The sequence below is a fragment of the Siphateles boraxobius genome, unplaced genomic scaffold (assembly GCF_051911475.1).
Source record: "Siphateles boraxobius isolate OS27281-9 unplaced genomic scaffold, OSU_SipBor_1 5, whole genome shotgun sequence".
NCBI classification, from domain to species: domain Eukaryota; kingdom Metazoa; phylum Chordata; class Actinopteri; order Cypriniformes; family Leuciscidae; genus Siphateles; species Siphateles boraxobius.
Genome location: NW_027509141.1, coordinates 25,755,011 through 25,782,427, shown reverse-complemented (window position 1 = coordinate 25,782,427; position 27,417 = coordinate 25,755,011). Strand labels below are relative to the sequence as shown.

Below are 27,417 nucleotides of genomic sequence, written 5' to 3'. Positions count from 1 at the left end.
ACAGCTTGTTAAGACAATTTTTTATGTTTTTGTCATGTTGGGACTGATTAGGACATTTCACATGACCAGACAGTATTCAGTAAATAATTTTGAATTGGCCAAAAAATGTATGTTTGCAAACATACTTAATAACAAAGAGATCATGCATCATTTGTATTTTTCTCTCATTATGTCATGAACTCTGTAGACTGTTTGAAAACAGTCATTATTTTTTAGTCCGTTTGATGCCACTAGTTAATATCTTACCATTTGGGAATCTTCTCCGCAGAGCGGGCTGTTTCCCTCACAGGCATGTCCGGCCTTTGCCGCATTCATGCCAGCCTGGCACCTGCTCTCTCTCAGAGCACCTGAACAGCATTGCTTCTGGACAACACTTGAACAAAGCAGAAAAAATTGTTTTAACATAATTTAATACCCGTTTCTAAAACCATGCCTGTCAACACCTTTCTCATCAGATGTACTTGTTGTGTAGAGCAGAGGTTTTCAAGCTGGGTTCTAAGGAGTCCCAAAGGACCGCAAAAATAGTGCTAGGGGGTCCATGGAAAGGTTTTCAGAAAAAAAAAGTAATTATTTTTATATTAATAAAAAAAGTTTTTTTATTTTTTATTAATTAATACTTTTTAAGACATTTAAAAAAAAGAGGTAATTTCTTGAGCACCAAATCAGCATATTAGAATAATTTTTGAAGGATCATGTGACACTGAAGACTGGAGTAATGATTCACAATATGTTATATTTTACAATGTTATGTATGTTTTTACTGTATTTTTGATCAGATAAATGCAGCCTTGGTGTATTTCAAAAGCATAAAATCTTAAAGACCCCACACTTTTGAACATTAGTGTACAGTATATTATATTATATAATTATAATATATAATAATAATATTTAACATAAATTCTATATTATTATATTATATAACTAATCTCTTCTTTATTTTATTTTGACAGGTCGAAAACCTCTGGATGCTTTGGAAACTACTGGTTGCAACTGACCAACTGATCAGCAGCGGCTTTTTACATTTCATTTGCATCCAGAGAAAATTAGTATGGACTATTCTCACTCATTCTGCTTCCTGCTTGACTGATTCCTCAAGGAAGTTGTACTGAGCAGCATAACCAAGGATCTGAAACGTCATTCAGCTTACCCACACACAGAGCTGAGGTCTTCTGTTTTGACAGGCATACGGTTGCAGTGTTGGTTCTCCTCGGCCCATTTCTGCCCGGCCACACAACAGCTCTCCACCAATCCTAGAGGTGAAAGCGCCGAGAGGACAACCATCTCACAGATCAGTTTTATCTTACATAAACCAGACAAAAGAATAGAGAGTTTACAGTGAATGCTTTTCTGACATGAAAAGGGCAGACAGGCAGACAAGAAACTCAGCATTGATAGAGCCCCAGAGGCGAAGCCCAACTCGGATCCATAGAAGAAGCATAAAAGATGTAATCTGCAGTCTTTGTAAAGAGGGAAACAGAGAGACTGACTCAAAGACTCAGACACAGTCATGGTATGTGCATCATCATAGGCGTCATTAGCACAAAATAACTCAGCCTTCAAATATTTGTCTTTAAAAAGCACCAATTTCGATAAGCCGTGTATTGAAGACGAATTTGATGAGCATATCCGGCTGATCTTTTCAACAAATTGTGATACAAAGAAACAAGAGTAATGACTCATTTCAAACACTTGACATTTTGAATTACTCATCCCTCAGTGCGAATGAAGGCCTGAATTAAATTCAAATTGAGCAAAAATCAGTTTGTGGAAATGATGGATGAAAACCATAAAAATATATTCAAAAATCATATGGCTTTTCTATTCAGACATACTGTGAAACAGCAGTTAAATGAATTGTATATGATTAAATCCCATTACTTCGAAGAGTGTAGTATAGAAATGTAGAGAGGACTTGATAACATTAAGTATAAGTCTGACAAGGGTAATTTTCAATCAGACCATAAGAGGGTAAAAATAAAGAGTCTTAAGGCCCTTTCATACCAAACTTTAAAATTCAGTGCAAAAGTCTGGGAGCAAACATTTGCCTGCAAAAGAAGAAAATAGGCAAAACAGGGCTAGTTGACACACTAGGAAGTAATTAAGGTTATTTTTGCTAATTTATAAATTGCTTTGTGTGTCATAATTGTTTTTATTTTGCTGAAAAGCCAGTAAGATGCACATTTATTTCCCTGTAAAAGGTAGTTTCCACTGTAACATGTCTACAGAGGGGCATGTTGTGTTGTATCTTTTTTCCAAGGAAAATAATATCTTTCTTTGTAGCCAATACTTAAAGGTGCTCCAAGCGATGTCGGGTGACATCACTTCTTGTTGACGTTTAAAGTATTGTCAAACAAAACGGAGGCTAGCTAGACCCTCCCTCCTACTCATCCGCGCACTAACCCCCCAAACCCCACCCCCAAATCCTTCTTGTCGGTTATTGGCTGGAATAGTTTGTTATGTTTCGTGTTGCGGGTTCGCCCAGTTTGTTTTTGTTGCCATTTGTGGAGCCTGGGGTGTCTGCAGAGACCGTGTTTTTTTTTTTTTACAGTGTGTTCAGGGGACAGGCAGCTAGCGGATAGTGAGGAGATGTTTGTTGTATGTGACAAAAAAATCTTTTGGCCTAAAAAACGCATGACATCACTTAGAGCACCTTTAAGGCAATGGTTTTCAACAGGCTCTGCTTCAGAACTTAGATTTTACATTGGACAAATGACCTGATCCAATACTTCTCTAAGAAAAGTAAACAAAATTATTATTATTATTAACTAAATTAAAATTAAATATTATTATTATTATTATTATTATTATTTATAATAATCATTATAATCAATAATACATATATAGATGTATTACCAGAAACCAGAAACCCAGAAACTGACTTTGAACAATAAATCCAGCCTGAAAAATACTCACTGTTAAAATTATGATAACTAGCCCCCATCACCTCTATAACCAGACACATACATGATCTGTGAATTTACTTGGAGAAGATCTGATTGTAAAATTGCTTGAGCAGTGACATGAGGCCCGGAGCGCTATGGGATTCCTGGAATGCTTGACAGGGGTCACTAGCTGCTGTTCCAGGTGACTTTTTGAACTTTGTGACAAACTTCCATCTGGACTAAATATCTCAGAAACAATAGGGCCTCTAAGCTATTTATAGCTAATCAGTGGACAGACATAGAAGTAAACAGAGTTAAACGTCTGATTGGCTTTCATGCAACAAATAAAACATACTAATTCAGTCAAATTTCGAATCTGTTCCTGCTGAACTCTGAAAATTTTTTATGCAGAACTGGAACGCTTGTCATTTACAGTTCTTCACACCCCTTGAGTGTTCGTTTATTAAATATTTGGGCTAATTCGGTCTAATATTGGGCTAATATTTCCAAAAAAAGTTTGCAGATTTTGCCTGGGATTTCACTTACAGTACATGTGACGTACATGTGAACAGCAGAAGTTCTGGAATTGATTTAACATCGCTAATACTCATTGTTCTGATTAAGTCAGACAAGGCATAATCAACTAAAAAACTAAAAAAAGGTAACACGGTTCCCAAAGCCCAATGAAAAGGGGGGAAAAGGGTATCTTTTCCATGCTGTTGGTTGTTTGGTTTCCACTGTTTTGCACTAATGTGTCGGAAAATGCATTGGGACAAAATACCACTCCTCTTAAACACCAAGCATGTTTGGGAAGAGATTGATTATAGAAGTTGAGAGATTTAGGATACTATGATGTGATAGAGCCGGTCCATCCAGCCGATATGAGGTCAGGGCAATACAGTCCCTACTTGATTGTATCCAAGAAAAGCGGTGAGTTACGACCAATCTTGGAAATTCGAGTTTTGAATCGGAGTCTCCACAAGCTACCATTCAAAATGCTCATGCATCCGTCCCAGAGATTGGTTTGCAGGGATCAACCTGAAGGAAGCGTACTTTCATGTCTCGATTCTCCCCCGACACAGGCCGTTTCTGCGCTTCCGGGCATATCAGTACAAGGTCCTGACCTTCTGGCTGTCCTTGTCTCCCTGTGTCTTCTCGAAAGTCACGGAGGGGGCCCTTGTTCCCATGAGAGAACAGGGCGTTCGCATCCTCAACTATCTAGATGACTGGCTCATACTAGCACACTCTCCAGATCAGTTATGAGATCAGGTCAACTGGGAAAACAGCAAACTCTCCCCCATGCAGAGGATCTCTTTTCTCTGTATGGAGTTGGATTCGGTCGCACAGACAGGGTGCCTCACAGAGGAACCCATTGGTCGGTGCTGACCTACCTGAACTGCCTGAACTGATTGCCAGACCTTCGACCCCTGGTCAGACCCCTCGTTCCTGCGGGATCCTGGAGTGCCCTTGGAACAGGTGTCCAGGCATGCTGTGGTGTTCACAGATGCATCTGCCACCGGCTGGGGTGCCACATACAACGGGCATGCAGTGTCAGGGATGTGGACGGGCCCCCAACTACATTGGCACATCAACTGCTAGGCAGTTGATAGCAGTACGTCTCGCTCTGAGCCGCTTAAAAAGGCCGCTACAGGGCAGGGACGTGCTGGTCCGTACGGACAACACTGCGACCGTTGCGTACATCAACTAGTGGTCTATGCTCCCGTCGCAACTCGCCCGCCATCTCCTCCTCTGGAGTCAGAAGCCATGTATGTCCCCGGTGTGCTCAACCGTGTGGCCGACGGGCTATCACGAGCTGTGCTACCAGGAGAATGGCGACTCCACCCCCAGGCGGTTCAGCTGATCTGGAGAGAGTTCGGGGAGGCTCTGGTAGACCTGTTTGCCTCCTCAGACACCTCCCACTGTCAGCTGTTTTACTCCCTGACCGAGGGAACACTCGGCACGAACGTACTGGCACACAGGTGGTGTGAGCCTGCTTCCACAGACCCTGTGCAAAGCCAGGGAGTATGAGGAGCAGGTCCTTCTGGTGGCTCCCTATTGGCCCACCCGGACCTGATTCCCAGAACTCATGCTCCTCGTGACAGTCCCTCCCTGGCCCTTTGCTCTGAGTAAGGACCTTCTGATTCAGAGACGGGGCACCCTATAGATCCCACATCCGGACCTCTGGAAACTCCATGTGTGCTCCCTGGACGGGATGCGGAGGTTCTAGATGACTTACCCCCAGAGGTACTTAAGACCATCACTTCAGCGCGGGCGCCATCTACGAGACGTGCGTACGCCTTGAAGTGGAACCTGTTCGTTGAGTGGTGTTCTTCTTGCCGAGAGAACCCCCGAAGATGTTCGATGGGATCCGTGCTTTCCTTCTTGCAGCAAGGGTTGGAGCAAAGGCTGTCTCTCTCCACCCTCAAACTACATGCTGACGCTATTTCAGCATATCACGTCCACATAGATGACAAAACAGTAGGAAAGCACAACCTGGTCGTCAGGTTACTTAGGGGGGGGCGAGACGGTTAAACCCTCCTCGACCCCCCTCCATACCCTCTTGAGACCTTTCTCTGGTGCTTTGAGCACTCCAGGATGCTCCTTTTGAGCCTTTTCAATCAGCATACTTAAAGCTTCTCTCCATGAAGACTTTGCTGCTGGTTGCACTGGCCTCTATCAAGAGGGTAGGGGACCTGCAGGCATTTTCGGTCGAGGAATCGTGGCTAGAGTTCGGGCCGGGTGACAACCATGTTGTACTGAGACCCCAGCCTCGCTATGTGCCCAATGTGCATTGGCTCGTTTAGTTTCACTCGAAGTAGATTGGCCTCTCTAGCGAGATTCCTATTCGTCGGTCTCAACGTGGCGTCTCCATTCCCTCCTTCAGGGAATGAGGGTTACCATATATAACCGAGACATTTTCTTTGTGTTGCGATTACAGTGCAGTGCAGTGCATTTAACTTTCATGTAGACAATGTAGACAAAAAAATTATGTGGCACTGGAATCTTGTAATTCTGAATCTTGCTGCACCTGGTTTATAGACTACAATTTTTATTAAAATGTTCTGTTATGCTTAAAAGAGTTAAAGGTTTGTCTATAAATATAATCTTCCAAATACAGCAGAGGAAAAACCCATTAGCAAAGTGTCTCCAGAGACGAAGAGTGGCCGGTACTCTATTAAAGAACACAATAACTGACCCCAAGACAAAACAACAGTCGCTTAGCAATCAGCTAAAAAAACTTCTCTGCTTTCCTGTTTAACTTTTACAGCCATAAAACATGAGAGATGCCCATTTTTTAAGCCTTAAATTGTATTGGGGTTTGTTTATTTGTACAAGGGCATACTATGTTGTGTTCACGTTATTCCGTGTATGTCATTTTTATGATACCGTGAAAGCAGGAAAGCCCAAGCGATGATTCATAATGGCTTTGAGTTTCTGCTCATTTTGCTCAAGTGTAACAACTGTTAGGACTATACATCTAAGAATTAATGATGAAATCTGTAAATGTACTTTTTGATAAAAGATCAGAAAATGTAGCACGAGTCTTTCATTAAGCCCAGACTTGTTTAGCAATGAAGGACTTGCGCATTAAGTTATACAAAGCTAAAGTTTAGACTTTGACTTTATTAAAACATCCTTCTAAAGGATTTTCTTCAATATGCTTACAAAGGCCTGTATACTAAGAGCCTGTTAATTTGCAGAATAGATCACATTGTTGTTGAGGTCTGTAAAACATCCCATAGATAACCTATGGGGATAAATGTTTACATGAAGGGGTGGGCGCTAAAACAAAGGCTGTTGCCATTGCTCTGTTAGATCATAATTGGGTCATCTGTAAAGCAGATGGTTACAATACAACGCGCTCTTCAAAACAGGTCCTCTCTAAGCTTGATAGATTTCGCCTTTTCTTTCACAGATGGTCACAGAACATCTGCAGGATCAAAACCAGGGAGATTTGTGAAAGCATGGATTGAATCAGTGAACGGTATGTCGGTAACAACTAACCAGAAAATACAGTAAGATAAAGAAAATGTCTGCTTCATCAGTATTCTTGAAGGTAAATGAAAGGTATTGATTAATGATCATTCAATCAACATTTTATGATATAGAGCTGTTTGGTTTGTAAATGCAGAAGAAACATTTAAAATGTTACCATTTTTAGAGCAATTTGGCTTAGACTAGCAGCTTTTTATATTTATAAGTAAAACAAAGTACTGTATGTGGTTACCATTATTTGAAGAGACTTTAATGTTTCGCTCTACATTTTGTTCACATTTGTTGAACAGCGGCTCTTTGAGTAATGTCCACTACACACCGTATGTTACTCATAAATTCAAAACTGCTGTTCAAAAAAAATCCATTAAAGTTTCCCAAGAGAACTCATGGCAAATTAGCCTAGGTCGACCTACAAATTGAAGTCAAGACGGAACAGCTCTGTTGGGTCACACAAATGCCATGATCAGCCACAAACTGCAGATTCAGTCACTCTAATGATCTCATTTTTAATCTTCTTAAAAGCGTTCATGGCCCATTGGCATTCATTGACATACCTGTGATGACGAACTTGAGTTCATAAGTTGAACTTCAGTTAACCATATGCCCCTTTAACTAGTAATAAAGTCACATTTTGACCTCAAAGCGGCAATTGTCTGATCTTTCTGTGCAACCATGTTGAAGAGCTCTTAACTTTGGTTATTTACTCCCAAAGCAGACAATGAGAGATCCATTGTTCATTTCCACAGAAAAACAGATGTTAAACAACCAAAATATTAATTATATTTTATTTTAAACTGTTTTATCGAATGGCACAAATCGAATCCTTCCCTCCCAGTTTGAGTCAGGAAGTTCAATGTGGACATCTATGTTAATTAGAAAGGACAAAATACGGAAGAAACATAAACATTGTGCATTCATCATTATGATATATTCCACATACAAACAAAGACTGTATCATCAGCAAGATGATGTTTTGAGAAAATGGACATTGTTCCTGTAGTTTGGACTTTAAACAAGATATTGTGAAACTAAACACTTCCAACTAGAACCAGATGCAATCTGCAGATGCTTTTAAGGGAAATCGGTGGAGATCTTGTGGAATGAATTTAAAGAGGGTAAAATAAATTAAATATATTTGCAAATATATTTAATAAACAAACCAATAGGGGATAGGAGATGCATATGAAATCTGCATTACTTACTTAGACTTCCTAAGAATGATGGCTATTCAAAATCATTCACTGCATACTCTTAGACTAATGTAAATGTCACTTCACAGGTGACACAATTTAAAATCTGAGCACTCTGCTTTGTTGCAACATCTCAGACAGTTTTAACATTGACAAATACACTCCTAAACAATGGCATAGGGCCACTAACTTGCAAAGTACATCTACTTGACATAGAGCACTGAAGGGGCGTTAAACATTGGTTTTATTTCTGGCTGCATTTCAGGGCCCCAAATGTATATTTTCCAATGTACTTCTAAATGTGCACCATCAAAGTCACTTTTTAATAAACAATATCTACGAAGTCAGCGCTTAGAACAAGTGCCTGAAGCTTTTCAATTTTAATGGTGAGTTCCCCTAGCCTGCCTATGGCCCCCCAGTGGCTAGAAATGGCGATAGGTGTAAACCAAGCCCTGGGTATCCTGCTCCACCTTTGAGAAAATGAAAGCTCAGATGTGCCAATCTGGAATTTTCCCTATATGTCGTCATATGGGGAAATGTTACCTCCTCTTTCTCTGCTTTGCCCGCCCAGAGAATTTGGCCTGCCCATGAGAAAATGAGCTACGACCGTGCGAGCGCGATACTGTTTTTTCCTCGAGAGACATCATGGCTTGCAAAACGAGCAAAGCATGGCAGTTGCACAGTGTTTGGATGTACAAATTAACACAAAAGTCTTTTTTTAGTTTCTTCATCCGAGCCTCTGAAGAACCAGTGGATTCATTTTATTTTCTCTGGAAATGCGCCAACACAACTTCCCAAAGTTTTGTATGTCTGCGCCAAACATTTCACCAACGACTGTTTCCTCAACTTGGGCCAATACAGAGCTGGCCTTGCTGAACATCTGAAAATATAGTCTGGATCAGTACCAACTCTCCTTGGCTCAGCTACAAACCTCGGACAAGTAAGTCAACTAACGCTATATCATTTTGTTGCTTTACTGTTTATATGTCAGGATTATGTCTGTCTTTATGTTTGTTTTCCTGTGTCTCCCCTCTCTCAGTGGATTTTGGTTCGGTCCTGTTTTCCAGTTTTCCTGCTCCTCGTCAGTTCTCAGTTGTAACACCTGTGTTAAATCATCATGTCATTCACCTGTCTCCTGTTTATATTCCTTTGTTCTCACTTCTCACTTGTATATATACATTTATACAGCTGCTTCACGCCGGTCCAGCCGAGCCCGCACTTCACGTCGGTCCAGCCGAGCCTGCACTTCACGTCAGTCCAGCCGAGCCAGCACTTCACGTCAGTCCAGCCGAGCCTGCACTTCACGTCAGTCCAGTCGAGCCTGCACTTCACGTCAGTCAAGCCGAGCCTGCACTTCACGGCAGTCCAGCCGAGCCTTCACTTCACGTCAGTCCAGTCGAGCCTGCACTTCACGTCAGTCCAGCCGAGCCTGCACTTCACGTCAGTCCAGCCGAGCCTGCACTTCACGTCAGTCCAGCCTGAGCTAACACTTCACGGCTGAAAAATCCTCTCCGCCATGGGGTCGTCCCCACCACGGCCGCCCGAAGGGTCCTCTCCGCCATGGTCACCCGAAGGGTCCTCTCCGCCATGGCCGCCGGAAGGGTCTTCTCCGCCATGGGCACCCACACAGCCAGTTCCACCCTGGCAGCCAGTTCCGCCCTGGCCGCCTGAACTGCCAGCTCCGCCCTGGCAACCTGCTCCGCCCTGACAGCCTGCACAACCTGCTCCGCCCTGGCCGTCTGCACAGCCTGCTATGCCCTGGCCGCTTGAACTGGCAGCCTGCTTCGCCCTGGAAGCTTCCTGCACCGGGAAAGCCACGCCCTTGTCAGCCTCAAGGACACCCACCATCCCACCCCTATTGATATTATACGGCGTGAGGATGCGCCGACCCTCCCACCCCTATTGATATTATACGGCACGAGTTTTCCAGTTTTCCCATTCCTCGTCAGTCCTCAGTTGTAACACCTGTGTTAAATCATCATGTCATTCGCCTGTCTCCTGTTTATGTTCCTTTGTTCTCACTTCTATATATACCCAGGGTTTTTCCTCATTCTTGGTCGGTTATTGTTTGTGTATTGTACACACTGTATCGCATGGCTCTTTTGTTAATTAAACTCTGTTTCTTGCATCTTTGTCTTCTGTGGATCCCGGAACGTTACAATACGGTTACCTAGCTTGTTACCCTTAAAATGTGGCTGTAACATTAGCTCTGCAGCTAACAACCCAGTTACTGTCGCTAATGTAAGGTAGATAGCATCAAGTATGTGTGTGAATACACACTGTCACGCGAGTGTTGTACACTTCTTTGTTATTTGGATAACCGTTCTGCTGTTGTTATTATGGCATGCGCGATATCCACATTTCCCCTCATTGAAATGTCTATGAGTGTGCACCTCATGAGAATGGGCAAATTCGAGGCGCCTTACAGCAACGGGGCTAGAGGCACTACATGATAATAACTGTAACAGCATACATAAACAAACCAACTAAAGTACCATAATCCAGACACAATATTTTAAACTAACCATTCGGAGACGTCCTGCTGTAGCCGCTGAGTTGCAACTTCTTCAGATGCTTCTCCATCCGGATCAGATTCTGGGTCAAACTGGAAAACTTGAACGACTCGAACAATGTGCTAGCTGGTCAAGGCCACACCCCACCCTCCACCTTGCCCCACCTCCACCCTCCACTTTGCCCCATCTCTCTCCTCCTCATTAGCATTTAAAGCTACAGGCACAGAAATGGCACGTCCTAAGGAAAGCTCATTGTGGGACTGGCTCGTTGTGGCTGTAATTCTGCACCAAGGCTGAATTCGGAAAAGAGACTTCAGAGGACTACTAAGGCCTACATAAAAGCATCCAAAAAGCAGCATGTCAAGCAGCCTGTAAGTGAGCATACTGAGTGCGCTCCGCTCATGAATGAAAATCGATTTCTTCTAAACTAGTTGACTTATTTTCACATTACCCCTGTTGAGTGGTCTCCATTTTTTTTTAAATAAACTAATGGAAAAAGCGCTACACAAATAGGTTTATGTGAAAAAAATAACAGTGACAAGGAATGTCTTGCCATGGAAATTCGACATGGACATAATGCAAAACCAAAACCATGAAATTTTCTGGACATCCCTTTCTTCCCCATCATTATAATAATTGCCGCACACTTTATTCTTTATCTTATACCTTTGAGTCACTCTCTAACTTTCTAATACCTTGTTGTTCTCATTACTCTATCCTATGAAAAGTAATATTCCCACTCTAAATGGATCTCTAAGCAAAAAAAAAAACATTAGTTAAAAAAACATTAATTAATCTTAGATTTCTACATTTCTACAATAATACATTTTTTAAAATCAAAAGTTGTATTTGTTAAAATTAGTTAATGCACTGTGAACTGTAAGAAAAAACAATGAACAATTGTATTTTTATTAACTAACATGAATATATAGCTCATAGTCAGTTCATGTAAACTGCATTAACTAATGTAAACAAATAAGACCTTATTGTAAGTGTTACCACTAAAATAATTCAACATAATTCATAAGTTATTAAATCAAGTACTTTTTATGCATTCAAAAGCATTTGAGTAGGCCTCATTAACTTATTACATGAGCATCATTAGATAGCCCTTTGTTCATGTTAACCTATGTATAAACTTTTGTTAAACAGCAATCAGCATTATTGCATTCAGCATCTCCTCCTCCTGTCATTATTCTGTAACTGACACAATACTCAAGGCATCCTTTGATAACTGTACGAAAAGCCTTCAGATGCATAATGCGTTTCCCAGGACAATGAACTCCCAGGCTTTGTTGTTTCAACTCTACATAAAGTCTCTTTGTTTAATGAGTCTAATCTTTTGCAGTGACCTGCATCCCCATCCGGTTTTCTGTACTCCATCAAATTGTTCGCGTCTGGTAATCTATCACTTTCAGGAACACGTCAACACACTGTTGCATACAAAGGAACATCCAGGAAAGAAGCTAAGGCGTAGCTAGCATGTGTCAGTGAACTGTGCATTTCTGCTAATATGAAGTAGCACAAAGAGGAATTAGTCTGGAGTCCTGCATTCCAGGTCAAGTAATTTCCTTTTCTGCTAACCGATGTAATTGCTAACATCACACGGAATGATTTAAAGAATGAAAGAAAATCAAGATATAAAACCTTAATACAGAACTGCTGATAGTGTTGTGAGCTTTGCCGGTCAAGGTCTTACTGGTCAAAGTCAAAAACTCCCTTCAAAGTAAGACAAAAAATAATTAAATATATAATAACATAGTATAAAAAAACCATTACATATAATTTAAAACATAAACAAAGAATGTTTCATCTATTTTAGTTTTTTTTATTGTCAGGTAATAAAATAACATAATAAAATAATTATATAATAAAATAAATATATTTATATAATAACTGTTATTTATATATTCATAACAATTTTATAAATGTTGTTATAAATGATATATGTAATTGTAGTTGTTAATAAATAAATTAAATAAAATATATAATAGATATTATTTAAAATATAATATACATTTAAAAAATGTAAGCACATACTAATAGGAAGTAGCAGCCAAAATTAGTTAACAGCAGACAAACTCATCAACTCCATTGGTATGACTCAGCAGATGGATTTACATTATTGTCATAATCAGAATCTTTAACCAATAATCTATTCATTTCCTGGGAACGATTACTGTCTGCCACAGGGATGCACCTGTCACAGATTCAGAACTATGAAGCCTGCCCAAAAAACTGCACTACCATATTAGAAGTTTCGGTAACACTTTATTTTGATGGTCCCTTTTAAACGTGCTGTTGACTATAAGTAACTTTGCAACTATATGTCAACTAACTCTCATTAGAGTATAAGTAGACTTTCTGCTTAATATCTGCTAACACTTTATTGTGATGGTCCTCCAACAAAAACTCTACTGACTATAAGTAAATTTGCAACTACATGTCAACTTATTCTAATCCTAACCCTACCAGTCTACTAATACTCAACACTCTAATGAGAGTTAGTAGACATGTAGGTGCAACGTTACTTATATTCAACAGAATGTGTTAAAGGGACCATCAAAATAAAGTGAAACCGAAGTTTCTGCAAGACATTGCAATGTGTCAGTAACTTTTGTGAAAATAAATATATATGTTCCCTTTTGATAGCGGTAACTTTACATTGCGTAGCAACTCTGCGGGAACTCCTCTCTTCTCCATTTTTGTTGAAATCTTATGGGCCATTGCCATAGAGAGAAAGAGTTGTGACACTCCCATAGACCGCCATAGGAACTTTGGAATGCGGAAGTAACGCGTGTCCTGGAGCAGCCAATAGTTCCAAACACTGATAGTTCCAGCATTGAACCCCATTCATTTTCAGTGTTTCCGAAGTACGCTCGCTGGTTAATTAATGAAATTACTGTATTTTTTTACTTTTACACACATTAGCCGACCTCTCGTGAATCTAGTCAGTAGTTATATTTTATGTAGCCAGTTTTAGTTAATGTTTGGAAGATAATAGGTTAATTGCAGCTAGGCCTATAGCTTACATGAACCTAACGTTAGCTAACTTATGGTAACCTGATGTATATAATATATAATATTATTAATAATATATATATACATATATATATAATATTATATACTACACACACACACACACACACACACTACATTAGCCATACTGAAATGAATCCCGTTAACAGTTATTTAGCTACATATTTAGGAACATAGTTAATTCACTCATTAACTATCTCTCCGGTTTCATTTTATGAAGTTAATATTTACCGAACATTGCTGCAAATACGTATAGTCGTTGCTTTCTACGTTATGGGAGCAGTCCATTTCCCTCCTTAATCATTCATTTGTACATGCACGGCGTAGTTATTTATATTTTATGTTGGTTGGAATTCTGAACGGACTGCCACTGCAGACCTCTTTTTGTGATCACGAAGGTAGGCTAATGGCTGAATCGGAATTTATAAGCAAGATCACGGATCAATAGCCTAATACAGCCCAGTTGTGCTTAAATAAATAACATGAGACGTCCATTATCAGATGAGCCGCTAAAGCCAGTGCTACTACCCATGCGAACATGAACACTAAGCTTTTCCCGCCAAAAAAACCCTAAAACTTATCTAAGTAATTTACAGTATTTCGTTGTCACCCTGCCTCTCCAAATGCAAAACTGACATTAACTAAAAGCAATAAGGCAGTAACAGCTGAAAAAGTATTTGTGTGTGTGTTTTATTTTATATTTACCGTTCAATAATGTAATCGCTGCTGTCTGTCCCATAGAAGAACATGACAGCCAGCGTATGTTTTGGAACTATTGGGGCTTACATGAACCACGTGACAGCCATAGCGGCGACATCAAAGCGTGTTGCAACTCTTTCTCTCTATGGCACTGTTATGGTCTAACGGCATCTTGGAACAGCTGGTCAATTGTCGCGAAGTATGCAAATACTGGCATGCTCGCGAGCAGTATAAAATGCACGGATGCGACAATTGCGTCAGAATCACGACTGAACAGCGAACACAGCGGTTAACGCAATGTCTCGTTCCCACCTCTCAGGGAACCGAGGTTACGATGGTAAGCGGAGACGATTTGTACTGTGACAGACAGATACAGCTCAAATATCCTCAAATTTAAAAAAAAACAATTTTTACAGAAAAAAGGTTTTCTCTGGTCTACACTCTTAAAAATAAAGTTGTTGTTTCTTTTGGCATCAATGGTTCCATGAACAACTTTTAACATTCACAGAACCTACCATTGCCCAAAAATGTTCTTTATTGTGGAAAAAGACTTCAGATTATTAAAATTGGCTTTACACTAAGAAAAATTATGGTTCTTTTAGGAACGGTTGACTGAAAGGTTTTTTTGGGGAACCAAAAATGGTTCTTCTATGGCATGACTGTGTAAACCCTCTTTTGGAAATCCCCTTTTTGAGTGTAGTGTCGGCTACTGTTCTGATTTTCTAGGGCAGACTAGCTACTTGTAAAAAACTAGTGACACACACATTATAAATAACAAGATGTTGTTTCTTATTGAGTCAACAACTGCACTTCTGAGTAAGGGGAGATCTAAAGACTAAAGCTAGCCAGACTCTTAGTTTTTTTAATGAGAGACTTAAATAAGCTACTCTTAACATGCTTATACTCCATCATTATTTTGAGATGTTGAGGCCATAATATCAACCACTTTTGTCTAAACTCTTATAAACCCTTTGTTAGTTTGTTGATTGTGGAAGATAAGCCCTTGCTAAGAGCGCCATTGTTCCACATTGTTGAGAGAGATCCCTATATTAATTGCTCTTCAAAATACAATCAAATCCCTACGTTGAATTCTTATGACATTTAAAGCAGCTGATGAGTGATTTTCCAAAACAGACCTTTCACTCACTAATACAGTACACTAAAAAACAATGTACTAAAAACAGAAAAGTTTTTCCTTTCCGCTTTTCGAGTACAGACGACAATATTGTTAAAAGGATCCCTGTTCACGCGGATCCGTGAAAACAACTAAAAACGGCGATGTCACTTTGTAAAGAAACACTACGTCCCTATAGACTGAACACGTAATACGCATGTGCATGATGTCACCGTTTTCACAAATTTGCGATTTTGTACAAAAACTTGCACATCAAAACTCGTTTTCGAAAGTTTGCGTATCAGGCCCCCAAAATGCTTTTGTTGTGTAAATGAATGGCCAAAATGCATAAAAGGTTTTTCGTTTTAAGTTGAAATCGGTGTTGTGTAAATGGGCCCTAAATTTTAGCAAACATTACAAAGACACTTTTAAATGTTAAGAAAAATTTAAATAGTTTTTCTTGTAAAAATGTGTTCCAATAATCTTTATTTGAAACTTTGAAATATTAATTTTTTACATTGAATACGCATGATGCACTACTAGCAATATGCACAACAGTCATAAGGTGAAATGGAACAAATAATGCAGGTCTAAAAAAAAAAAAAAGAAACAAACAAAAGAAGGAAAGCCCCAAGCATTCCTGGTTGTCCAACTGCATTCCCAGATAAGCTAAAAAACTAAAAGTATTTTTTGTTATTATTTTGCGGTACTGACCAACAAGTCACACTTTGGTGTGAATGTGCGTGAAATTGACATCAGAAAAATGTGACTCCCCCTCCCCCCCAAAATCTCATATGGCGTTCATATTTTAAATGCCCTGCTTCAGAGACTTTGTTGAATATTTTTCTTTCAGAAAGAGTCATGGTAGCTTTTCTACACTGTCTGTCAGCTCAGAATAGAGAATTACTGCTCCAACTCACATATTTCAGGGGGAACAAAAAGAACCAGAGGTGCAGTGAGAATACAGGGCAATTTCTCAAGGACAGTAAAACAGTAAGACACATTGGCAAAAGCCCAAACACATAAACCTACTCATATTTCCTATAGTAAGGGCTATATGAGCAGAAGAACACGAATGGTCAGTTTTCTTATGCTGGTGCATGAATGTGGATTTGAAACGAGAAGGTCCTTGGTAATTGCAGTTTTTTCTGCAGCATTGTGGGCCTATGGAAATTGAGAAATCACTTCTGCTGAGAGCAGCATCCAGTCGCCTGGTTCCAAGAGGCAATAACTGGACCTTTTCAACCGTTCTGTGAAATGATGTATTCTCACGGTGACTTCAAATCATCCTGTCAGACTAGGCATAAGTACAGAGTTTAATAGGGCATCTCATATTTCTCCTAACTCAAACGGGCATGAACTTTCGGTTTTCTTAATTTCATACCATACTGATATAGAAAATCCATGCCAATTACAAAGACTATGCAGCTTGTAATTTTCTGGTGTGATAAAATCTATGTGCAGTAATGTCATTGGCTGATTCCTGCATGCAAGACAGTTTTCCAATGGCTTAAAATTGAGTTTGTGGCTTTTAGTTCATGTCTGGTAGCATTGAGGCTATATGCCATTGTGTACTTGACAAAATGAACTTTTAGCAGATATACAAAATCATTCAAAAGTAAGTTTTATTAAAACTGAGTTAATACTTTTATTCAGCAAGGATGCATGAAATTGATTAAAAAAATGGAGTCAAGACATTTACAATGCTACAAAAGATTTCAATTTCAAATAGATGCCAATCTTTTGAACTCAATTCATCAAAGATTCCTGAAAAAAGGGCATTATAGTTTCCACAAAAATATTAAAGGTCCACTGAAGTCCCTTGAAATGCGCAGCATTATTCAACGTGTTAACGTAATTTCCACCTAAACAGGAAGACAGGGCGGGACATATCGAACAGCTCTTCTCCTTTTAAAAAGAATAGCCAATAGTTTACAGATCGGCCAGAGCCATTAAACTCGGTAAAGCCGCAGTTTCCTCCTAATCTCTAACCGTTTCCCCTCCTAATCTCCTCCATATCACTTTAAAATATAGCATTCTGTGCAGAATTCAAATTTTGTGGTCTGCGCCGACTCGCGCATGATCCGCTCTGTGATATTGTTTCTCTGGACCGGACTGTGTGTGCGCTGCGGCAGTTCCTGTGACACTAACATGAAACCAGACTTCATTCACCCCAAATGGAAAGCATATTTACTCTGTCTGAATTGTTCCCCATCCCCATATGAGAATGGCACATTCACATAGTGACTTCAATTTTGATTTCATTGGGAATTTAAGTAGCGCAACTGTTTTCAACACTGATCATTACGTGATCATTCATCATTAAGAAATGCTTCTTGAGCACCAAATCAGCATATTAGAATGATTTCTAAAGGATCATGTCACACTGAAGACTGGAGTAATGATGCTGAAAATTCAGTTTTGCCATCAAAGGAATAAATTACATTTTAAATTAAAATACATTAAAATAGAAAAGTTATTTTAAATATTTCACAATATTACACTTTTACTGTATTTTTGAACAAATAAATGCAGCCTTGTGAGCATAAAGGTCTTGTTTCAAAAACATTGAAAAATTTTACTAACCCCAGACTTGTGAAATTGGCAGTCTTTCTCGTCTGTCAAAATATGCCAACAATATTGATGACTCGCTCTGCATCCTGTCAAATACAGTTTTCCCCCCCAAACAAATGCTCATTAGCTAGCCCTCAACTAGCAATACAAGTAATTAATACTAACTAGTAGCAATAAATGGTTCACGGCTGTGACGTAGCTAAATTAACAACTATCAGCTTAAAAAACAGTGATGAACCCTTTTAAACAAAAGAAAGCAAACTTTGCCTGTCATGATGCCTTTAAAACGTTTTTGATGTTTTTAACAGTGTATTCTCCCAGAAGTCTCGTAAAATACATTGTAACATGTGAAAGCACAAAACAGATCCGGGAAGTGCAAATTCAAATCCATATGTCCTAACTCTTTCGTAAAGAACACAGACTTAGTCAGAGGACGTGACCACTGATCTATATAGAATGACATTCTATATAGATCAGCAGTAGAATTCAGCTCTTTCAGCAGAAACACACATGCCAATCTGGTCCCAGTCCTATCCAACATGAACAAAAAGACAAGAATCAAGAAGCAAGCTCATATTCAGTTCAATCTTTCACATAAAAAAAAAACCCAGAGAGAGATACCTACTCCACAACAGACTCTGACACTCCTGTAATATCTCAAACAAGAAAGTGTGATCACACTAAACCTGTGATTGATATCCAGACTCTCGTAGTGATTTCTTTTAGCTTGATTTTGGGCTGTGCTGATGTTTCAAATGATGCTGTTGGAGTCTCTGTTGGACATTTAATCTCCAAGCTCTCCTCCATCAGAGCCTTTTGGACAGAAAACACGGTGTTTCTCTGATGTAAGATGATTGATCACTCATGTCTGTGGACATACGGTTTACCTCAGCTATGGATATGCATTATACAACATAGTTGCACTGTAAGCTGGTAAAAACATGAATTTCTATGGTTTTTCCATGGAAACTAAGCTGCAAACACGGGACATTCATAAGGTGTCACAGTTTAATGTAACATATGACCACCCATTTCAACATAGTTTGGGGTCGATAGATTTTCCAATGTATTCAAAAGTCTTTTTTGTCACCAAGGCTGAATTTAATGCAGCCACTGTCAAAGATATAGTAGAAACAGTATATAGTATATATATATATATATATATATATATATATATATATATATATATAGCCTATATTGTGCCATATTATTACAATTTAATATTTTCTATTTTATTATTTTTAAATTTAATTTATTCCTTTTATGGCAAAGCTTTTATCAGCAGCCTTTACTCCAGCCTGTAGAGTCAAATGATCATCAAATCATGAATGAAATTTAATTTGCTTATTTTGCTTTGTGCACATTCTTGTACTCAAAAACTTTGGCCGCAAAACACAAAATCACTGAAATATCTATTATATTATGAAGACTTATCATATTCTGAATCTGCATCTGCATGTATTATGGACAGAAAAAACAAACAGTAGATATCTTATTCATGGATGAGTGTAAAAGTCAATCATCAGCAGTTTTCATTGGGCAGAATACAGACTTTGAGGCTGACAGGCAAGATTCAAATTAATGTGCATGTTAACACCATGAGGATTTATCATAGCACAAACTGATATTTTAAAGTATGCTGAGAGCATACATTAGCCACAATGATCTGTTTGTTTGATTCCATATGTTTTGGACACAGAGGCAATTCAACAAATCTAGTGACGTCTCACGCATACTCTGTATCTCCACAAAATCTTTCTGGCATCAGCTCTTGGAAAAAGCAGCCAACATGATTAAAATGAAGCATCCATCTTTTTAGATTAAACTGGCCTGATTTGATAAAAGCCAATAACAGGACTTTGAATTCTAAAGTAATACATTATTAGTGGTGATGAGTTACATTGTGTTGCCATATGGGCATTTGAGGCATCACACCACATTAGCAGTTTGTGCATGTGCATTCCAAAGAAATTCATTGTGACTTTATTAGACACTTTAAAACACCAAATAAGTATGAAACTCAGCAAATCATAACCAGATTCCTTCAGGCATAAACCAATGAAAAGTTAGAGGTGAGACTCAAAGACAGGATTTTGAGGTTATAAGTATTATTTAATAATATTTATTAATTTTAAAAAAATGTTCCTTGTGTTTTGACTTCAAGATGTTATTCACATTGAAAATTATGTTAAAGTAATTGAGTCCTCCTAAACAAGCTGAATATGGTACCATGGTGATGTTTCAAATGCAAAACATGAGTGAAATTTTGGTGGAGCAGGATAAAAGGCTAAAGTGACATTCCCTTATGAGAGTCAGTTACAGGAACTAACAAATCTGAATACAAACTTAAATGTAGACCCGACTTCCTGCAGTAAGTGTCAGCCTTGAGGGAAAAAATAAATCTCCAGAGCCCCGTCTTTATCATTATCTCTGTATGGCTCTGAGTCTCTTTAATTCTTAAATGCTAATATAAGATGCATTTGAATGAAGGGAAGACAGGATCACAAATCACTACATTACTGCTGGCAGTAAACATTCAGACGTCAAAGAGGATATCAACAAAGTGCGAAGGTTCCCACTAAAGCAATGTACCTCCACATACAGACATATTAGCACTAGCACCTTTTCTTCCCAAGCAAATAGGAGACCAGTGTAGGTTGATTTTGACGCATATTCCTGATTTACTCCATTTTGACTGCTAATAGTCTATTTAAAATGGTGTATTCACATAATTATCATATTATGCTCATAATGGAGCTCAATCGTAGAGCTCTTGGAGAACTTTCAAAATTAAAATGGTTCACATATTATAGCTGGAATTAAATCATTTAATAACCTTTAATAACTTCCTTGGTTCAAGGAGAAACTGATCAATAAAACTTCACGGCAGAAAGTCCATGAGTCCTTAAATGCATGTTTAACTACCCCATCCTTTAAAAACTCCTATATAGCCATACCATGGATTTTGCCTAGGCTTTATGGGACTAAATCAGTTTTTTTCCATATTTTTTTTGGTCGCAAAAAACATGTCCTCATTTGGCTGCAAATAACAAGTTTCCCATAGGACAATGCATATCTCCATTACAGAAATTCATGATCGGTGGCTGAGATTAATCATGCAACACAAACAGTCAAGGCTGCTACCTTTGACTTTTAATTCAAAGCACATGTTGGTAATGCCAGTATGTGCAAAACGATAAACTGCCTTCCTGCCAAACATATTATCAGTACAGTATGGCTCTACTTTCCCTGATTATCATACTCATGCAAAGCAGAGAGGCAAACTGTTGAGAGCTCCAAGTGTTTCTATCCGGTGAGAGCTGCTTATTTTGAGCAATGGCCAACTGGCATCCTGCAAGATAACTAATTCCTTTCCTTATCTAACTAATTGTGCATTGTTGCCTTTTAGTTGAAGTATTCTGTCACAATGATCTGAGCTGACCCTTCCAGCCTGAGATTGAACTCTTTACTATTTTCAGGGAATCCACTTGACTGAGAGGGTAAGCTTTACCAGCACTGTTTTAGGGCATCTTGTCTGGTCTTGGTCAAAAATAGCAAAACAAAAATAGAAGTTCACTTATCTTAAGTTGTATACTGACTGTGTCTAAACAATGAAAGCTAGACAAGACAAAACAGTCTAATCTTGGCAGCCAAACAGTAACTAAACAATGAGAAATGATATCGGATTGAGTTATTATATGCTATTCAAAAGGTTACATCTATCAATGTTAAGCAAACAACAGTTTTACATTTGGCAAAAGAACGATCTGTCATTTCTTTAAACCTCTGGAAAAAAACAGAAACCTTTAAATGAGTGATGAATCTCATAAAAACATGTCCAGGTCATATTTCACTCCACAATCAAATCAAATCAATTATTTTACCTAAAGAAAATAAATCCCATTATTAAGATTGTTTGCATTCTGACATTATTTTCATGAGATTTCTGTAATGTTTCCAGATGTTTTAGTGTTGAGTTTATTTCAATCTGTTGACTATTACAGTCTAACCTCGCCATCTGAACTTATAAAATATCTGAAGTCAGTGACTTCATCACGAGATATTAAGTAGGCACTGGGAACATATTGTGTTACGTTGGTGCCTCATTCAAAGGCCCAATTAAATATTTCAGTTCTAGTACAAGTCAAGATGAATTATGCAGACAAAACCTATAAACACCTTTTGGTTCAAAGTAACAAGCCATTTTCCAGTCAATGTTGAGTTTATAGCTAGCAATGTTTTTCACTAATTGAAGCTTGGAGCGTGCTAAACGACACAAGGGTGTTAGGTGGTGTGTGAGTGAATATGATGACTGAGCGAGGAGGATGTTCCCAGCGGGTGCAGTGTTTTACTTCGCAATCCAGACGGCCCCCCTGAGTTGAATATTTATGCTCCAGCTCACAATTCCTAGGACTAGTGAGAGTCCTTACCATTTACATGTCGAAATCAAACATGACAGCAAACAGTTTTCCTAAGCGCTGTGTGATACCAGAAATACTTTAATTGGTAACCTGCCATGTAATCTGTGAAAACAAGTCACCATAGACATCTCGAGAGAGGCTTGTTTGTTTTGTCTTGTCGTACCGCGGGGTGCAAGGCCCGGTGTATTCCCCGGCAATGTATTACCGTCATCTTTACACAGCTGTGATTGTCTATGGCAAGTTGCCAAGTACTCAGAATGAGAGTTTATGGTACCAGGTGAATGTCAGTTATAAATCACATTAGCATTAATTATGCACTAAAACTCTTCAGCATAACAGTTCAGCACTTGAAACACTGAATAAATGACAAGCAGTTGCTTGTTAACTCACCTTCTTCCATCCCAGAATGAGTTCTGAGGGTGTTGTCTGCCTCTTCCTCCTCCTCTCTGTAGTTAAACAGACTGTGGGACTGTTTGTTTGAAGGTGGGCTGGTTGGACTAAACTTAACTGGAGAGAACAACTGCCACTGATGTTTCCTCTCAAACTCTGTGTTGTGCTCTCCCAAGGTTTGCACATGTTCTGCTCTAGGGTTTTGGTGCTCAAAGGGTTTTATGTGTTCATCACGATGTTGTTTGTGGTCTACAGAAGGTTCTCTGTGGTCCACTGAAAGCCTTTCATGTTCTTCTTTAAATTCTGCTTCTGATTTTCCATGTTCTGGTATAGTTACGGTAGAGGTGGTCACACTCTGCTTAACGGGACCTGGACTGTTCAGGATATGTTCATTCTGATAACCAACAGCTGATTGAATGCCATCAAGGGTACTAGTTTCATTCAATACAGCTGCTTTGTCCTTACTAGACTCTCTTGTGATAGTTTCATCATGTTTGGAGCCATCTGTTTCCACGTAATTGGGGAGAAGTGAATGAATTTGACTATCTGATACACCGTCCCAAGCCGTCTGCAATGAAGTTGCGGTTTCCCAAAGCGGAAATGTAGTTTGCTCAATAGTCAATGGAGAGTCAGTAACCATCTCGCTGTATATGGTGTCCTCCTGTGAGGTATATGTATCCCCAACAGTAGTTTCTGCAGGAAATTCAAGCTGTTCATCATCTGTTAGGCCCTCTTGATTGGTGTTGTCTTTATAAAGACTAAAGCTCTTGATCTCTGTGGTATCTTTTTGAGTGGAGAATCCCACTCTGTTTGTTGTTTCCACAGGAAGGATGATTTTTTCCCGGTCTGTTTTATATTTCAGAGGACTGAATAGCTCATTTTTTGGTTTGTCATTATGAAAACTAACTCTCATTCTATCCGTACTGTCCTTATAGAAAGGAAACTGCGGCCTATCTGTTGTCGACTTATGAATACCAAACATCTCTCTCAGCTCTTGCTTGGCTCCCCTTTGCACACCCTGGCGGGGGGTAAAATTATCTGAACGAGATACCGAGATGATGGATGACTCCGTAGGAGCTGCAAAATCACGCAGAGATGAAGCTAAGGAATCAGAGGGTGGATAATCATAGTCTTCTTCATCCTCTTCCTTCTCGTCTGCGTGTCTCGTATGGAACTTAAAAGGACGATTACTATCACTGTGCAAGGGAATGTGTTTGTTAAAGGGACCTCTAGATCCTTGATGGTTAAAAATGTGTTGTATAGGGTCTCTGTAGTGTCTCTCTGGTGTGCTTTCCTCAGTTGTTGTTAGCATGGGATTTGAAGCCTGCTTCGGGTCACAGTTTGGAATCGGATAGCACATTAGGTTCCCACCTTCTTTCGGGCAGTGGCATACTTGGCAAGAGTCAATCTGGAATGTGTGTCCAGCTTCATACTTCTGCTCCAAGTGAATGCATCCAACTCGTACACACTGAATGCACCCGTCCGCCGGTTCCGACAATTCTATGCAGTTAGCCGGAATCTCAGGGCATGGAATAAAATGGCAGCTGATCCGTCCACCTCCTTGCGGACAGGAGCATTCAGTACTCCCAAAGTCCACAAAGTACGACTCGCCTTCTTTAACCTTCCCGTTTCTGAAGCCAGCACTGATGCAGTCATAATACTGGTACCCCTCGCACATGCAGCCTGTTTGCACGCAGGTAGCGCAACATGCTCCGGTGTCCAAGACTTCTTCGATGCAGTTATGCAATTCAGGGCAATCCACACCGGTGCAATCCCTTTGACAAAGGCCGCCGCTTATACTTAATAAAAACACCAAGTTCAAGAGGCCACGGGCCATTTCGACTTTGTACCTGGTGTGTCAACAGCTGATAAATGTCTCCAGTCCAGTACACTCCAATCTCTCCAGAGCCCAAACAGTCAGCTCTCCTCTTGTGGACTGTAAGCTGTCAGAGAAACCTTGAACAAAGAGAGAGAGAGAGAGAGAGAGAGAGAGAGAGAGAGAGAGAGAGAGAGAGAGAGAGAGAGAGAGAGAGAGAGAGAGAGAGAGAGAGAGAGAGAGAGAGAGAGAGAGAGAGAGAGAGAGAGAGAGAGAGAGAGAGAGAGATGCAAGTTAGAGAGCACTCTGAAAATTTCCTGTGGAGTTCTTCCAGCCAGTCAGTGTGTAAAAGCCAACATCTGGCTTCACAGTTGAGCTCACCCTTCTAAGACCATCCCACATTTTAAAATCACAGGGTTGTCCAAGCCTGATCTCATGATTTCCCCTTAATAATGAAGCACCAGCATTCAATCTCATTAGCATTATGGGGCCGCCACACGAACGGCGTATTCAGTGGCATTAGATTTTGTAATATTCCATTTGATGGGATCTTAAATGCTACACCACACCATACGATTTCCCTATTATTTTTAAGTGCTTTTTCTGATTTGTTTGACATTTATGAGACAACTGTGATTTGCTTCAGTTAGTGCAGGTCTATAATGAAGGAAGTCATACATGGCAAAGCCAACTAAAAGGACTAAATTTGAGCCATTCAGTGCAGACACAAAGCCATTTTTGATGAGGTGTTTTGTGGGTTAAACATATAGAGGGGATTTAAAATAATTCAGCAAAGCTGTGTTTTTTTGTAGTAGGATGACTACAGCAGACTACAGAAGTACAAGACTTGTTTCTAGCATTGTAAGCCATTTGCATTGAATTGCTTTCTATTTAGCAGCTAAGAAACACATTCTGTTTACTTTGGAAAACCCTTGGAGTCCCGAGGCCCTGAACTTTTAGATTTCATGGTCGATGAAAGTAACTGCTTTAATTGTTTCCAAAAAGCACAATTAACCTTAATATCTAAAAAGTCTGGGCAAAACATTTGTCTCTGCCACAATGCCAACATGATTTAAAACAACTGGTCTGGGTAATTATATAACTTGCATGAAACGTTAAAGAGACAGTTCATCCAAAAATAATTCTGTCCTTATTTACTCAGCCTCAGGTTGTTTTTAAATCTGTTTGACTTTCTTTCTTATGCAGACCTCAAAATGTGAAATCTTGAAGAATGTCAATGAATGACACTTTAAAAAAGATTACAATTTCACCACAAAGCTCCAATTAAAGTGGTATGTACACTACACTAGGCTAAGTGTTGTGGACGCATATGGTAGCTTTATGAAAGTAAAAGAGCAACATTTTATCTCTGATAGGTGTTTATCGCATTTAGAGAAGTAGGTTAGCGATGTATGATTCATGAATCAGTGATTTGAGTCTGATCTTTTTAAATCAATCCAATTCACAAAACCGATCTGACTGATTTGTTGACGAATCAGATTGATCCATTTCTCAAGGTCATTTCACTGTCTATGCAATGCTGTGGTTAACAGCTTATTGAATGGAAAGATGAACGAATAGGCCTACCTACTTAAATTAGGGTCTGTATTTAACCCAAATTGAACAGTTGTGTGGACTACTTTGAATCTTTATAGTGTATCTTTTAGTCTTCAAAAACAGGTTTGGAACAGGTTTGTGGGTGAATAAATTATGACATAATTTTTATTTTTTGGGTAAACTATCCTTTAAATATCAGTTTAAAAAATCAAAACAAAAGCTATTAATTTAAACATCCACTTTAAACATTAAACCGTCAATTTAAGCATATAAAAATGGAATAGGGCAAATTAAATTGAATTAAAATTACAAAGAAGACTGCATGTGCCTCTTGTAAAAATTACAATGGTAACCAGTTTCCGCCAAAACTCGATAAAAAGTGGTAACAATAGCCGCAACACTGTCATTAAAACAATATAAATGACTTGATAGGCATATTCTGAATGTTTTAAAAACTTTCCACACTAAACTATTACCATTTTTTTAGTAACAATCACTATCTGGTAGCCCATTTCGGCAAAATCTGTGATTACCATGGTAAAATATGGTAAGAGCTGTCATAGCAAATGAAAGACACCTCAAGCGCGCGCTAAGCACCAGAAGCAGTACGAATTATGTTTCAGTTCAACTTTTCATTTGCAAAAAAGGTAAAAACAACAACGTGCAGCCAATGTTGACAATACTCTAACTTTACAAACGTGCTATTGGAACATAAAACTTGTTTTAGGTTATTATTCAGAGCATCGATTGATTTTATATTACTATAATAGCCCACACGTGAGAAGCGCTCTTTTGTTGACGTTACTAAATAAAAAGGGTTAAAAAAAGTTTACCTTGCGGGAATCATGTTGTTCCGTGCGTCCACAGGTTAGAAGTTTCAGCCAACTAACTTGCCTTTTCAAGCCTACACAGTGCAGCTTAGTGTGCGTTGAGGATTGTAAAGGGGAGGGACAAAGTTGGAGAACTCCATAGCCTATGTACGGTGACTTTATGAACCAGCTCATTCAACAGTACAACCTTAGCATAAGAACTATTCCTGGTGTTTGCAATCAGATGCTAATTTTTTGAAAACACCACAGTATTTAGCTTGAAAATTCATTTATTATTAGTCAATTATATTATGCATATCTTGAGAATTAAATTTTCCTCCTAGTCCATCATATGTGATAGTAGCCTACAACTGCATGATGTACTCCCAATGTGCAAAAAGACAAGCAAGTGAATAA

The 27,417-nt window shown here is 39.1% G+C and overlaps 1 protein-coding gene across 2 annotated transcripts in view; it reads right to left on the bottom strand.

Moving 5' to 3' along the window:
- fbln2 (fibulin 2) overlaps positions 1-27,143 on the bottom strand; it is a 67,542-nt gene extending 40,399 nt beyond the window's left edge. The window contains exons 1-4 of one of the 2 annotated variants that reach the window (XM_077203609.1): positions 27,025-27,143; positions 22,819-24,774; positions 1,148-1,250; positions 247-373 (exon numbers count right to left, since the gene is read on the bottom strand). In XM_077203609.1, the coding sequence (XP_077059724.1) occupies positions 247-373; positions 1,148-1,250; positions 22,819-24,655 (2,067 nt within the window). In that variant the 5' untranslated portion in view covers positions 24,656-24,774; positions 27,025-27,143. The remainder of the gene's footprint in view (positions 1-246; positions 374-1,147; positions 1,251-22,818; positions 24,775-27,024) is intronic. The other variant, XM_077203608.1, reaches the window with a different exon arrangement.
- Positions 27,144-27,417: the final 274 nt, after the last annotated feature.